Below are 15768 nucleotides of genomic sequence, written 5' to 3'. Positions count from 1 at the left end.
TTGTGTAGCATCTCTGGTTACCTCTGATATCTCAAAGTTTTGTCTTTTGTAGAATTAAAGGACTTATAAAGAGATGACGAGTAAGAGCTAGGGTTTCATCACTTCTAGGAGAGAACCTGTGCAGTCAGGTTAAATTCAACCTAGTTTTTATGGTAAGATCCTCGTTCACAGAGGGGAGGGGAGGAGCGTTCTTTTTATCAAAATTGTATATTGTTCTTGAGAGATATAGGTTCTGTCTCTTCACACATAATCCCTACTCTGCATGGGCTGTGTTAGTCATGAGTCAACAGCTAGTGTTTTTTTTCCAAGTCAGTTGGTAGTAAACAAATCCATAGGTGTGTAAGGAGAGGACAGAATTTGGTTTAGAGAAGGTAGTCAGGATAGGGTGATAGGTTCCTTTGCTTAGAGTCCTGTGGGCTGTAAGCCAAACCGAGTGGATTTTGATACTCTCCTTGACATCAACTTCATAAATGCAGTAAGTTTTTAAAACGAAACTAGTGACATTGCTCTTGAAGCAAGTACTCAAAAGCATGTCCTAGTGGTTAACCTGGTAGTGACTGTGATGATGCCTAGGCATTCAGTATGTAATTGAGAGGTACTATTGCACAACTGAATTCAGATTGGTCATTCCATGTAAATTAGCAAAAGTGGAATTTTTGTCAAAAAGAAAAAACACTAGTGTCAATAAATAGGCACTTAGTAAGTCACTAGCAGTTTTATTGTTGATATAGCCAAGCCATTATGCCATGTATTTTTTCCTGTTTCAATACTTGAAATATCTTGTTTCAAAAACTTCACCCGCTTAAACATTTTCTCGGTCCTTGGAGTACATGCCTGTCTATACACATAAAACTAAGGATATAAATAGAAAAATACCAGGCGATCCTATCTTTACTCGATGTAGTATTTTCAGCCATTTAAGTTAATATGAAAACACACTACAAAAGAAGCTTGATACATGATTCCATATAATGTGTAGTTATTACTAGAACACGAAATAGCAGCTGTCATCTGGTTTTAGAAAACATTGTATGGGTCAAAATATTTATACTTGGTCTGTGTTTAAAAGCTGCTGTTTTCCTTGCATGGTCAATGCAGAGTGAGTCGAGAAGGGAAAGTGTGTGTCTTAAGTGTCAGGTGGTTTTATTGAGCTGTGGAGCTCACATACGCACTTTGAATATGCATATTTGAATTCCACAGTTTTAATCCATGACATTTCTTCTTTCCTGAGATTCAAAGGACCCTGGTTATCAAGCCTCAGCCTGTCTAAATCGGGAGCTCAGTGAATGTGCATTTGCTTTAAACATCTGCTGAAATATTTTCTGATCCTGGTAAACTATAAAGTTACTTAGGTATTGAGAATATAACTTGCATATTAGATCCCCTTGCACTTATTTTTTGAGTTGACAGTTGATAATCAGTTATTGTTGGGATTCTAAGAAATCTCTACAAATGCCTCTAATTACATCAGAGACAATTGGTTCCAATCCTGTGAACTCTCTGGTAAAGAAAGCGTGTGACTCTTTGGGTTTAGAAGCCATATCTTTCAGGTCATCCAGAGGAGCCCAGGCCACACCAACAGAGAAGATGGTAATACCTACAATAGAAATATTTTTAAATGGATTAAAAATAGATCGAGCTAACATATAAAGTAACATTCCATACATTAATATATAGCTGCAGAGAAAACATCCTAATAAATTTTTTTGTTTTGTTTCTTTCTGTTCCTCCTCCCCACACTTCCCCTGAGTTTCTCTGTGTATCCTTGACTGTCCTGGACTCACTTTGTTGACCAGACCGGGCTTGAACTCAGAGATCTGCCTGCTTCTGCCTCCTGAGTGCTGGGGTTACAGGTGTGTGCCACCATAACTGGTTTGCAAGAGGGCACCAGATCTCATAAATTGTTGTGAGCCACTATGTGTGCTGGGAATTGAACTCAGGACCTTTGAAAGAGCAGCCAGTGCTCTTAACTTCCAAGCCATCTCTTCAGCCTTGCCTAATAATTTTTTAAGTGTAATCTGCTAAGTTTTTAAGGTAGACTACAGTCATTTTGATTATGGCAAAAATAATTAGTCAAAACTAAAAGCCTTGCAATCAGCAGCTTATATATTAATAACTTGGTACAAACACTGAGATGGTCGATCCGTTCAAGACAGTGCATTGAACAAACTGGGAACAGAAGGAAACTCTCAAGCTGATGTGTCTTGCTTGTACAGTCCCTGCCGCAGGCATATGTGTTTAGTAGTAAGAAAGGACTCCCTGCTGTTGTCACTTTTGGGGTCCTAGTAAGCACATTAAAGTGAGTCTGGCACGAGAGGATATACAAGCAGAGAAAGTAGCATTTTCTGAGGAGCGGGGGCTAGTGATGATTTTGTTTTCTCTACTTGTCTTTGAGGTTACATTGACTAGTTCACAAGCATCCATAACTCCAGTTCCAGGTGATTCAGTGCCCTCTTCTGACCTTCATGGGCACCAGATACACAAATAGTACCCATACATAAATACAGAAAAAATAGTCTAATCTTTTGAAAAAAAAAAGTATATTAAATTGATATCTAGTCTTTAACACTAAAGCAAAAATCTGGTGGTAAAACAAAACAAAAACAACTCTCACAGGGATTTCAGTGACGCTTGGAAGAATTTCAGTTCACTCAGACTCTAAAGCTTATAGAATATATAAGTCCACACTGCAAAGGATGCTTTCCAAAAACATGCTGACTCCTAGAATTCACAGGACCCCTTCCTTTATCCAAATACAAAGGACAGCCATCTTACCTGCATCATGGGCCGCTGCAGCAGGGCCTCGAACATCATCATAGGATTGCCCATCTGTGACAATAACCAGGAAGTTTTTGTTGGGGCTGTCCCTTATGGGACCAAAGACATTTCTAACAGTAAAGGAAATGGCATCACCAGTAGCTGTCCCACCACTCATATAGCGTATGTTCGCTAGGACAGCTAGAACATTCTCTTTGGTGTTATAGTCAGTGAAACTGAATTCTGTGCGCTGATCGTAAGTGAATTGTACAGCAGCTATCTTGGCTCCAATGTCCGAGATTTCAAATGTCTTCGCTATGTTAGAAGCAAATTCCAGCATGAGGCGGAAGTTGCTATCTCCAACACTGCTGGAGCCATCAATCAGGAAGGCGATATTCACTGAGTTGTAACAGGTCTTGCTGCACATCATCTGCTCGTGAGTGCAGAGCTTCTGCACCAGAGGCTTGACATATTTTGTAGTGCCGAACCAGTTGGGCATGTGATAAGAGAAGAAGCCATTGTTCCGACACACAGCCTAGTTGGAGAAGACAAAAGACACTCCAAGGTTAAAAGCTATTTAATACTTTGCAAACTGTGGAACTGGAGAATGAAGCTAGACCCTTACCTGTGTGTCCCCGCCCTTTCGTTACTTTTCATTTTGAGATAGGAGTCTTACTCTGTTGCACAGGCTGGCCCTGAACTGGTAATCCTGTTACTTCAGCCTCATGGGTAGATGGGATTACAGGTTTGCTCTTCCAGGCCCATATCAAACATTTTATGCTCATTAATCTAGTTATGGCCTTGTCATGAGTAGACTTAAGAGGCCCCAAACAGTCACCCCTCCCCACAAACAGGAGCTCACTCTCACGCCTTACCTTGTCAACAAATGCGACATCTTGAACCATCCCCAGCTCTTCAGGGATGGGCTTGGCCACAGAAACTATAAATACATTGACACCAAACTCTCTGGCCACAATGCCAGCTTCCTCAATGTCATCAGAAGGCCAGCCGTCGATAAACACCACCACCACTTTAGGTATCCCTTTTCTTACACCGGCATCTGCTGTAAAGAATTTCTGAGCAGTGTGCTTCAAGGCTTTTCCTGAAAACGAGCAAAGGAGCAGCACTTGTCATGGCTCGGTTGACATTTTTATTTCTGGGTAGCAAGTTGATGTCATTACGTTTAAGAATTTTAACTTGTGGAATTCAGTTAGTAAAAAAGATTTACTTTAATCCCAGCACTCAGGGAGGCAGAGGTAGGTGGATCACTGTGAGTTCGAGGCCAGCCTGGTCTACAAAGTGAGTCCAGGATAGCTAAGGCTACACAGAGAAACCCTGTCTCCAAAAACAAAACAAAACAGATCCTTCAGGCCCATTTTTGGTCTTCACAACCTGCTTCCCACTCCACCTTCTAGAAGTCTCACACTCCCTGACTCCGTCAGCTAAGGGAAATAACACCCCCTCCTGCCGTGTGCACTTGCTCCTGCTAACCTGTAAAGACAGCTGGGGGACAAGGGCCCTCCCAAAGTCTGCCCCATCTTCCCTCATGGGTTACGTCTCTTGGTCTTTGATTATAAACAAGTACTTTCCTAAAGCAGTAAGTGACCTATCTAATGTAAGGATTATAAATTCACAATGCTGTAGAGGTTTGGTTTTGTTTTTAAGCATTATCAGCATCAAGCAGTGTGGTGCATGCCTTTAATCCCAGCCCTTGGGAGGCAGAGTTCCTGGACAGCCAAGACTACATAGAGAAATCCTGTCTCAAAAATAAAAAACAAAGCAAAAAAAATAGGCTAACCCACTGGTATATTTTCCATATATAGAGTTGCCGAGATGCAGATCCAGGCAAAACTGAAGTGCAGGAAGTTGGTCTCCTAAGTGGCATGATGCTGTTTTTGGCTCTAACTTCTCATCTGTAAGCCACATGCTTACCTGTGTTGGAATTACCTCCTCGGAAACCTACTTCTTTTATGGCAAACAGGACATCTTTGGATGAAGTAAAGTTTTTCAAGTAAAATTCTATTTTAGGATGTTCACTATAAAAATGAAAAAAACAAAAAACCAAGTTTTTCAGGAAAGGCAAAACAAGCAGTTAGATGACCTTTAAAAAAGAAAATTACTGGCAGAAGGCCCAGGTTCAATTCCCAGTAGCAATGTAGTGGCTCACAACCATCTAACTCACTTCCAGAGGATTTAATGCCCTTTGACCTCTGGGCACCAGGCACACATGAGTCAGAGACATACATACAGTGGGGGGCAGGGGAAACTCATATAAGTGTAAAAGTTGTTTTTAAATCATACAGTATACAATCAACTATCACATTGCTTTCCCTCACTGGGAATGCTCCAGTAACAAGTACAGTTGCTACTCAGAGTTTATTATAGTCTGGTTAAAAGCTAATGAAATACAATTTCATTTCATACCCTCACAAGGTAGAATTACCCCAATTATTTAAAGGACCGGGTTCAGAACACTTAGATAATGTGTCTAGCAAAACATGGCTACCTTTCAAATTCAGACTCATCTGGTCCCAAAATCATCCCAAAATTTAGAATGGAATTGGAGTTACAATGGAACATGTATGCAGCATGCTAAAGCAGGCATGGCTCTGGGTTCTGGCTTCAGTGAAAGTCTGCACAATTGGGCACCGTGTAGGCAGGAAACAGTTGGTGTGAGAGTACATCAGCAATCTATTAGGTCTCTCTGGTCAGAAGACAGTTTAGACCATTATTTGTATGGGTGTGGGTGTTTCACCTGTGTGTTCTGTCAGTGCACCATGTGTGTGCCTGATGCCTAGGGAGGCCCAAAGGCGGCCTTGGATCTCCTGGGACTAGAGTGACAGATACATGTGAGCACCCATGTAGATGAATCTGGGTCCTTTGCAAGAGCAACCAGTGCTCTTAATCCCTGAGCCATGTTTCCAGCCGCTCAGACTGACATTTTAAAGATGGGGAAAGGGTACAAGCATGCATTGTGAAACACTACAATGTTAAATGTTTCTTCTAAAATGATAATGGCATTTGCCAATCCTATTTATGAGATTTAAATCATTTCACTTTTAACCGTATTTGGATCATAACCATGTTGAGGACTCGGGGGACGGTTCTGTCCAGGACCAGGGTTCGAATTCCAGAACCCTTACAACAAAGCTGAGGGTAGTGGCCCAGATTTGTGATCCTAGTGCTGCGGTTGCAGATCCCTGGGACATGCTGGCTAGCCAGCCTCGCCTGCTTGGCCAGTCTTAGGCCTAGATACCTGTCTAAAGCAACAACAAAAAGTAGCACCTGAAGAGTAAAACCTGAGGTTGTTTTCTACCTTCCACATATACATGCATGTGCACCTGTGCACATGAACACACACACACACACACACACACGGACACGGACACGGACATGTTGAGTAAAACATCTTTAAAGTCAGTATTAAGAACAAATTTGTAAGCTTTTAGCATAAGTAGCCATTTTAATGTCAGGGTTGGTTTTTGGTTTGAGACAAGATCTCACACTTCTGCTCTCTGAGCTGACAGACTGAAGACTTTTACCACAGTGCTTGACTCTTCAAGGTACTTTGTGTGACAAGGAGAGTGCATACTATCCCTGCATACCTGCTGGCTTATGTTAGCATTCCTAGTGGAATCTAGGTCACAGAGTCCGATTTCTTGGTATGGTTACTTTTTCAGTTTGTAGCCACTTTCAACTATTCAAATTCAGACTTAGGAGATTCATTCATCTTACTTTTTGCACTGTAAGTGATGCAAGGCCCATTCTGCTCTATTTAAATATGAGCTCGTTATCCTAGTGTTTCCTAAAGCTTCAAAAACCTCCGAGTCCATAGGTTAATGCAACTTTCACTTTGAAAAAGCACAGGGTTAAATAAGCCAAGACTAGACAATGTAAGAAAGAAAGTCATGTTAAAATGTACAGTAAAGCCATGATAATCAAAATATTTAGAAAACACAAGTACATAAGGCAGGCATAATGGCACACAACCTTTAATCTCAGCACTTGGGAGGCAGAGGCAGGCAGATCTCTGAGTTCGAGGCCACCCTGGGCTATAAAAACAAAAACAAACACCCAACAAAACAAACAATAATAACAAAGAAAATCAGTACCTGAGTGAAAGAAACTTGTTAGATTAGATGTTCATGAAACTGATATTGCATTTAAATCAACACAAAGTGTTGTGCTTTGTGTATTATTTTTTTATGTGCAGTGGTGTTTTGCCTGCATGTATGACTGTGTGAGGATGCCTGGTCTCCTGGAAACGGGGTTACAGACAATTGTGAGCTACCATGTGAGTGCTTGGAAGTGAACCTGGGGCCTCTGGAAAAGCAAACAGTGCCCCTAATTGCTGAGCCATCTCTCTAGCCCCTAGGGCTCAATGTCTTAAAGGCAAGGGGAAATGGCTATATTATATAGAAAAGTTGAATAACTTTCAGGCAGAACCAACTATAAAAAGTAACAAACAGACTTGGGAGACAGAGGCAGGTGGATCTCTGAGCTCAAGGCCAGCCTGGTCTACAGAGCAAGCTCCAGGACAGCCAGCACTACACAGAGAAACTGTGTCTCAAAAAACAAAACGACAACAGCAACAAGAAGTTGCAAACAACATTAATTAATGCTTGTATTTGTGCTGGGCTACCCTTACGCACCGTAACAGTATTAGATGGCTGAACTTTCTATAAAGCAGTTTAGCTATTTTATCAGAGATGTTTAAAGTGTCTGAACTTTACACCTAAGAATTCAGCTGAATGGAATAATCAAAGATGGGTACAAAGCTGACAGAAGGTGTCTCTTCACAGGGTGCTGTGTAACAGAAATGCAATGGAAGACTGTCCACACAAGTGTGCAGAAGGAAAACTGTAAAACAATTTACAATGCAAGGGGGTTAAACACTAAGGGGGTGAACAACCAGGGTCCAACATTTTTACAGCCTGAATTGTAGAAAAGGGGGAGTGTACGTGCAGATGTCTTCTCAAATGCGGAAAGGAAGTAACCTTATAAAGATTCGGCCTGAGAAATGAGCTACTTTTGTACCTCACTTCCCAAGCCTCCCATAAGGAGCACGTTAGAGTGTTGAAACCCTGCAGTATTTTTATAGGAATGAAGTAAAAGCAGTCACGAGTCAGAACACAGTCCATGAACGACGCTGTGTGAGGAGATTTCTGAGAGCTTGTGAGAAAACTCCACGTAAGCATCTCATGTTCATAACATGAGCTGTTCTTGGACCAGGCTTTCGTGCCCCTCCCAGGTGTAACAATAGGAATGGGTTTTACTTCACCCACCATCTTACCTATTAGTATTCAGAATGATGTTTGCAAGCAACAGTGGTCCTTGTGACTGTAGGCGGTCTAAACTCATGGGACCTTGCCCTTGTGACTGTATACAGCTTGAACTCAAAGCAAACGTTGCTCATATGACCTTGTTCAACTGTCACATTATAAATTGTCTGATACCCTGAGGACAGTCGCCTGCTAGAGAGAATCTCTTGTGTACAGTATGAAAGCATCACCTGTCAATAAAAAACAGATGCTCTACTAGCTGAGGCAGGAACTAGAAGGTGGGAGTTCTGGAGAGGGAGAGAGGAACTCTGGGATAGAGTCGGAGGTGGGAAGATTTGCCACAGCCTCCGAGGAGGACATGCCTGAAACTGAGGAGGGGTAACCAGGCATGTGGCACACACAGAATAGGATAAATGGGTAAAAGTAAGTTGTGAGCTAGTCGGGGAACGAGCCAAAGCTTATATGGCCTAGGCATTTATTCATAAAATAATAAAGTCTCAGACTTGTTTGTGAAACTGGACCACGGGGAGGGCCAGCAGTTACAGCCTACTGCATGAGACTTCAGTCCACCTCATTTTTTAGGCTCCACTCTCCCAGGTTCACACTGCCAATTTAGGGCAGTAACAGAACTGCTCGGATCCCCAATGAAGGGATATGGAAAAGGCTAAAAAAACAAAGGAGAAGAAGAAGAAGAAGAGGAGGAGGAAGAGGAGGAGGAGGAGGAGGAAGAAGAAGAAGAAGAAGAGGAGGAGGAGGAGGAGGAGGAAGAAGAATGAGAGAGTGAGGAAAGGGAACAGAGCGCTCACTGCACTGCTGCTCCCTCCCGAAAAGGAAACCCAAAAACTGAAGTAGAGAAAGGATGTGTGTGTAAGGTTCGCAGGCCAGTAGGGCCCTTTTTCTGGCTCTTACAGGCAGCGCAGAGTCCTTTTATGCCAATGACACATTCAGACCTGCACAGGCTACCCAGGCAGCCTTTGATGTTGTTGTTGCTGCTGTTTGCCGTTTTGGGGAGTAAGAACCTTGCATGTGCATGGAAGGGTTTTCAGAGGTTGTTTTTAAAAGACTGGGTCTCACAATGCAGCCCTGGCTGGCCTGTTTGCAGACCAGGATGGCCTTGAACACACAGAGATGAGTACAAAGCTGACATAAGGCCTCCTGAGTGCTGAGATTAAAGACAGGCATCACCATGCCCTTGCATAGCCTTTTTTGGGGGTGGGGTGGGGGTGGGGTGGGGGGAGTGTTTCTTGAGACAGGGATTCTCTTGTAGCCTTGGCTGTCCTGGACTTGCTTCATAGACCAGGCTGTCCTCAAACTCACAAAGATCCGCTTGCTCTGCCTCCCTGAGTGCTGGGATTAAAGATGTGCGCCACCACACCCAGCTTTTTTATTAATGATTCTTTTTGAATAAATAAATAAATTAATTAATTAATTATGTATACAGAACTCTGCCTGTATGTACACCTGCAGGCCAGAAGAGGGCATCAGATCTCATTATAGATGGTTGTGAGCCATCATGTGGTTGCTGAGACTTGAACTCAGAACCTCTGGAAGAGCAGTCAATGGTCTTAACCTCTGAGCCATCTCTCCAGCCCCCTTAAATTATTTTTAACTGAAACGAATATAACAGCTTGGGAAGTTGTCATCATTCAAGAAATGCACAATCTCTCCATTTCATTAAAGTTGGTACCTGGCTTGAACGAGGCCCACGTGTGGTCCTTCTGTTCCAATTCCCAACATTAGCGCCACTTTCCCAACAAAATTTTTCTGTAAATTAAATCGGCGCTGCCCTATATTAAAGCTTCCATCGATGAGAAATGCAATGTCTGCCTTGCAGTCTGCAGAGAGCCAAAGAAAGGCTTTGTTAGTCTCAAGAGCACGGGAGGAAATGCCATTTTCCCAAACACTTAGCTTACCTTTATTGCCAGTCTTCTTCTCTGGTGTTTTCTTTTGTCGTTTACCTGAAACAAACGAAGCTCTTGGCAACAGCAAGATGTTTATGCAGCAGGAACTTCCACCTGGATGAGTCCATGGCAAGGAGTGCCATCCTTAGAAAGACCTTTAAGGTCATTCCGTGGTTTTCTGGACTCGGAAAGTGAGGCTCCAACAAAGAAACACAACAGAACTGTGGCTGGCCCATGTATTTGGTATGGATTTATCCAAGGCTTTGGTATCTTAAACCCACAGTTGAAGCAAAACTGGGAATGCAGAGCCACCTGTTCTTAATTTCTTCGGCCAGTCAGAGAGATGGAGCAACAGGTAAGAGCCCTTACTATTCTTGCAGAAGACCCAGGTTTGGTTCCCAGCAACCACGTCAAGCAGCTCAAGTTACAGTAACCTGTGACCTAGGTTCCAGAACAGCTACTACCCTCTTCTGGTTCTGCCTTTGTATGCATACACACAACGTACATAAATACATTCAAGCACACACATACATGTAAATAAATCTCTAATATTTTGGGAAAAGATCCCTGGATTTTTTTTTTCTTTTTTTTCTTTTGGTAGCAGACACACGATTTCTTTTAGTCAGTACAGAAACTAAGGGGATTTTATGAAGCAAATAGTTAGAAAGATGTCCTGGACCAGTTTCTACACATGGCCCATCACACCAGGGAGTAGAGAGAAAGGACTGAAAATGGATGAGCTAGCTCTATAATAAAGAAGAGAAGAAATGTGAAATATAAAGTAGAATGCTTCCACCCAAAATACATCAGTAAACATGAAGTCGCTGCTTTGCTTCTCTTTAATATTAGTGGTCAGAAGGAAGGGGTCTACCAACATCATTTATAACTCCACATTATGTGCCAGGGAAGAAAGGGGATCAGCCCCGTGTTTCATACCTGCAGGTGGATGAGCTGTGGACACTGCTCGTCCTGTGGCTTCCTGGGTACTGCTTTTGCCTTCTGTTGAAATGAGAATTTATTGTTTTTCTTTTCCTTCTCTGCCATCAGATCATTATGAATCTAAAATTCTGCCTGACAATTAAAAGGGTAATGGTGACTCAAGTATAAACACACTGGCTGCCGGGCATGGTGGCGCACGCCTTTAATCCCAGCACTCGGGAGGCAGAGGCAGGTGGATCGCTGTGAGTTCGAGGCCAGCCTGGTCTACAAAGCGAATCCAGGACAGCCAAGACTACACAGAGAAACCCTGTCTCGAAAAACAAACAAACAAACAAACAAACAAACAAACAAAAACACTGGCTGCGAGGTTTGGAGAATCCAAATGCATTCTTGATGTATTTGAGATCACCCAAAACTGAATTCTCTAGTTTGACTGTTTGTTACTTGCTAAGTATGTAGGCATTCAGACGGAAAACAATTCAGATTTTGGTTTCTACTGCATAAAGCGAGATTGTTACTCCCCCAGTCACCCAAGTTTGGTTTAGACGACTCTGCCTCATAGTTGATTTCTTAACTACAAAGTTTTCCATCAGAATCAAAAAGGTTGGGCTAAGAAAAGCAGAGAACCCTTCTAAGGGGGAGTGGGGGTTGTTTATACACAGCTGAGAACAAGGAAATTGTACCTACTGGTCACAGCAAAGGATGCAGACCACCGGGAAAGCGTCTGGGACTGGATGCCATTGGCTTCTACTGAGGAATAGTTCTCCCGACCAGGAAGGCTATAGACCCGCACAGGTCCCCCTGAAGTACCAATCACTCCCCTGCAAAGCGAGAGTTACAGCTAAACACTTTCATTGGGCAAGAAAAAAGCTAAGTGGAGAAGTTGCCTAAGGATGCTTGCTGCTAGCCGTTTGTTTTTGAGACATGGTTTCTTTGTGTAGCCTTGGCTGTCCTGGACTCACTTTGTAGACCCGGCTGGCCTCAAACTCACAGTGATCTGCCTGCCTCTGCCTTCCGAGTGCTGGGATTACAGGCATACACCACCAGGCCTGGCGCTGCTGGTCTTTTAAGACTTGCTTACACAGAAACAAATATGTCTGGAGAAATGACTTTGTGCTGTCAAACTTTAAAAGTGATGATACGGACACACTGGCATCCTGTTTCCTATAGCTCAGAGATTCAGAATTAATAAAGAGGTGCCAGTTTTCTTAAAGAAACTGCACGTGCCGTTGGACTGTATTATAACAGCTCATACCCCCGCTTCTACGGCAGGATGGCATGGCATTGTCCTACCACAGTGACATTCGGCAAGATATTTGACAACCCTGAAGTTCAGTCTCCTCATGTGAAAAACAGAACAAAGCCATGTCTACTTTAAGACTTGTTCTGGAAGCTAAAACAATGCTTTGTATAATATAAAAAAACCACATAATATAGGACACAGTGACCTGTTTTAGAACCATAGGAATGCAGCTACCAAGCACTAATGCAGGGCTGGGGAGATGGCTCAGGGTTTAAGAGCACCTGCTGCTCCTCCAGAAGCCCCAAGTTCAGTTCCCAGCACTGTAAGCTGGCTCACAACCACATGTAACTCCAGCTCCAAGAGACTCAACAGCCTCATCTGTTCTCCAATGGCACCCAAACACCTATAGCGTTCACACACACACACACACACATATACACACACACACGTAGAAAAGGGTCCACCCAGCTTAAATGGGGGAAGGAAGTAATCACACGTGTGCCACTTGCCACCGCATGCCCTTCCTACGTGTTCCGGCTTACCTATGGACAGCAGCCCCACAGATGCTGGACACCGAAGCATACACTATGTTCCCAAACACAGAAAACTCCTCAAGAGAGCAGCCCCCTGGGCAGAGCACATCGGCTTTCTCTTTGCGGATATCCAGGCCTCTGGTAAAGCAGGTGATGGCGATGGGAACTGAGGAGAAATGACACGTTACCTAAGAGCTCCTAAGGCAGCCTCGGGGGTTGTAGGGGACGTGGGATATGGGGTTATTTTTACTCCCCTAATTTCGATACTTCTGCCAAAATACTGACTTAAATGCTGACACCGTTTTAGATGTTAGCAAGTCAAAAGAGATTTCCAATTTAATCTAGGGCACAGTTACTATAGGTGTCTAATGTGACAACGTCCCCCCAGTTCTTAGTCGATTTGGAAAATGTAACTGAAAGTACATCAGGATGAGAAAATAACGTTAGCCTCTGACCCAGTCTTCACTCTAGAAATGCAAACATCTCCGTTGTGATGAAACTGTTCGCAGTTGCCTATGGTGACGGGGAATCTGGACCGAGCGGTGGCTGAGTGTCTTCATCAGCACAGGCAACAGTCTTGAAGCCACCCTTTCCAGGGGACTTGTTAACCTAGTTACTCGATACAGCTAGAGTGTTAAAAAAAAATCTCACATTCGCGTAAGGCAACCTGGTGGCCCCGGAGCCACAGTGTGTTAGTTGCTCATTTTTCAAATGAGGAAATGAAATCCAGACAGTTGATTAGCTTAAGGAGCACTCCACAAACTCCCAGAGGATAGAACACAACCAAGTTAGTCCTCCACTGGAACCCGCTTCTATCTCCTCCAGATCTGCCAAAGGAATGTGGAAAGCAGCAAATGCTTTTTTTTTTTTTTTTTTTTTTAAAGAAAACTCTGCTAATATGCTTAAATCTTACAACCAGCCAGACCAATTTAAAACAAAAATGAAGTTTTGGACCCAGTGTGGCTCACTCAGCCATCCAGATGAGGCAGGAAGATTGCCTTGAGTTTGAGGCTAAGAGTGGGTTACACAGTGAGTTCAGCTCAGCGTGAGCTACAATGACACCCCAAAATGGTAGGTAACCTGTCAATTTATTGTTGATTAAACCGAGTTAAGGTGATTAAAAACGATTTTCCGAACATAAGGAAATGTAGTTATCCAAGACTTTCAGAAACAGATGTTTCGAAAAAACATCTCCCAAACCTCACAAGGCAGGGTGTTTTGCAAGTTAAGCCAAGGCCCCTTGTCTGTGCTGCTACCTGGACCATGGAAGAAAGGGGAAGACGCCAGGTGCGCTATCAATTCCTCAGCTCGGTTAAAATCCTAACTCCAAACAGGAGTCCAGCACCTCTCTCAAATGCCCCAGTCTTTCCCAGTTTCAGCGACGGGGTGGGGAGGGGGTGGCAGCGACAGTGGACTGATACTGCCTGGAGCTGCTAAAACTGACTGGTTTTAGCAAAAGGTGATCCAGGCAGCCAGGTGCGTGGTACTTACCATTTCTGTTTTCAAGAAAAGCAAACAGTTTAGAAACCAAACTGTCTCTTACATCTCAGAAAAGACAACGAACCACACTTGGACCTCCACACGTGGAAGAAAGTCTTTTGAGGCTTCCAAATGAGCGATAGGAACCGCTTTCCATAGGGGTGAGACCTGGACGTGAGCCGCCCCCTCTGTGGGCTGGGGCCAACAGGGTTTTCCCCAGCTCAAACGCAACGCAGTTAACTAGGGACTAATGGTCCCGGGGGCTCCGTGGCGTGAGCCCGGGTAGGAAGCCCCATCGGACCCCGGGGACCTGGCGTAGCGAAACAGGTGCGCGGAGATGAGTATGGGCGCGTCTCCTCCTCTCGGACCGACCCTGTTTCCCTCCCTTTTCTGCCCGCATCAAACTCACCGGCCCCTTCGGCGCGCGCAAGCCTGGGCAGCAGCAGCAGCAGCAGCCACGCACCTGAGGAGAGAGGACAGCGAGGTGGCTGCAGCCTCCGCCCGCGCGGGCAGGGCTGCGAGGGCGCGTACCCACCGAGGCAAAAAGCAGGGGTCCAGGACGCGAGCATGGCGGGGGTCTGCGTGGACCTGCGGGAGAGCGAGGCGTGAGCGAGGCTCGCCGGGGACCCCAGGGCCCCTCGCTCCTTGGAAGCCGGAGACAGCGGGAGCCTAGCCGCTGCAGATCGAACAACCTCAGACAAGCTGTGCCACCTCGGACCGGCGCGGGAGACTCCAGAACACACAGACAAGGACGGACCTTGCGCACCTCCCCGGGTCCCGCACCTGCGTGGGATCCGCCCGGCTGCACCCGAGTGCGGTAAGCGCGGCTCCGCGGCCGCTAAAAAGGCCGGCGGCGCGCATGAGCACTATGCGGGGGGCACGGGCGGGGGCTGGGAGTGGTCCCGGATTCCCCCCCCCCGCCCCCCTCACGTAGGGCTGTGGCTCGCCAGCTCCGCCCTCCGCCCCCGACGGCCTTGGGGGAGGCCGGCGCGTTGGCGCCTCTCCCTGCGGTGTGGGGGTCCCCTGGGGAGGCGTGAAGGTCGCGGGTGGTGTCCAGGGGCTTGGTGGCAAAAGGCGTCGGAGCGCGCCTAGGGACAAGCCTAGGGAGGTGCAGGGCGTTCAGAGTACCGGACGGGGTCAGTCTTAGGTGATTGCCCAGAGGGAATTGAGGGGCCTCCCCGCAGTGGCAGCGGGGTGCAGAGCAGAGGAGCCAGCCGTCCTGAGAGTGAAACTTCCCAACTTCGCGCCTACATTTAAAATAAAACCAACCGGCATTTGGTGAATGCTGTGGTGGAAAACTTGTCTTATGACCCGCTATTCTTCAGGGGCTTGGCCTTTGGACTTCGTATAGAAAACGGTTTTCCGTTGTAAAGGGTATGTAGGTATTTTGTATAGTGCTCCTAACCTCCAGACAATATTTACATTTTCATCTTTCTTCCTCTTTTTCCAGACCAGGAAAGAGTCATCCTTGTTTGTCCTTCCAGTCTTAGACATGGTGATTCCACAGAACTTTAGCTTTGGTAATATGTGCACCCCTATTCTATTACGGTAACATTTCATCATGGCCATGGAGAAATAACCGAACACATGGCGGGAGGTGGGGCGGGGGAGGCGGTGTTAGTGACAGGCGGCAA

General features: G+C 45.1%; 1 protein-coding gene across 3 annotated transcripts; it reads right to left on the bottom strand.

Moving 5' to 3' along the window:
- Nucleotides 1–1154: 1154 nt before the first annotated feature.
- Coch (cochlin) lies at nt 1155–14957 on the bottom strand. Of its 3 annotated transcripts, none has more exons than XM_051145789.1 (12): nt 14918–14957; nt 14670–14722; nt 14544–14597; nt 12665–12821; nt 11567–11700; nt 10877–10939; nt 9953–9997; nt 9727–9874; nt 4690–4793; nt 3633–3859; nt 2776–3292; nt 1155–1597 (listed from the first exon to the last, which is right to left on the bottom strand). In XM_051145789.1, the coding sequence occupies exons 2-12, from the start codon at nt 14701–14703 to the stop codon at nt 1422–1424; spliced, it is 1659 nt and encodes a 552-aa protein (XP_051001746.1). In that variant the 5' UTR covers nt 14704–14722; nt 14918–14957; the 3' UTR covers nt 1155–1421. The 3 variants fall into 3 exon arrangements, with proteins under 3 accessions (XP_051001746.1, XP_051001754.1, XP_051001763.1); XM_051145797.1 differs by having other exon boundaries at nt 14827–14940; XM_051145806.1 differs by lacking the exons at nt 9953–9997; nt 14918–14957 and having other exon boundaries at nt 14670–14856.
- Nucleotides 14958–15768: the final 811 nt, after the last annotated feature.

This window comes from Acomys russatus, chromosome 1 (assembly GCF_903995435.1).
Source record: "Acomys russatus chromosome 1, mAcoRus1.1, whole genome shotgun sequence".
NCBI classification, from domain to species: Eukaryota; Metazoa; Chordata; class Mammalia; order Rodentia; family Muridae; genus Acomys; species Acomys russatus.
The sequence above is the reverse complement of the archived record's forward strand: the minus strand, read 5'-3'. Positions and strand labels throughout refer to the sequence as shown.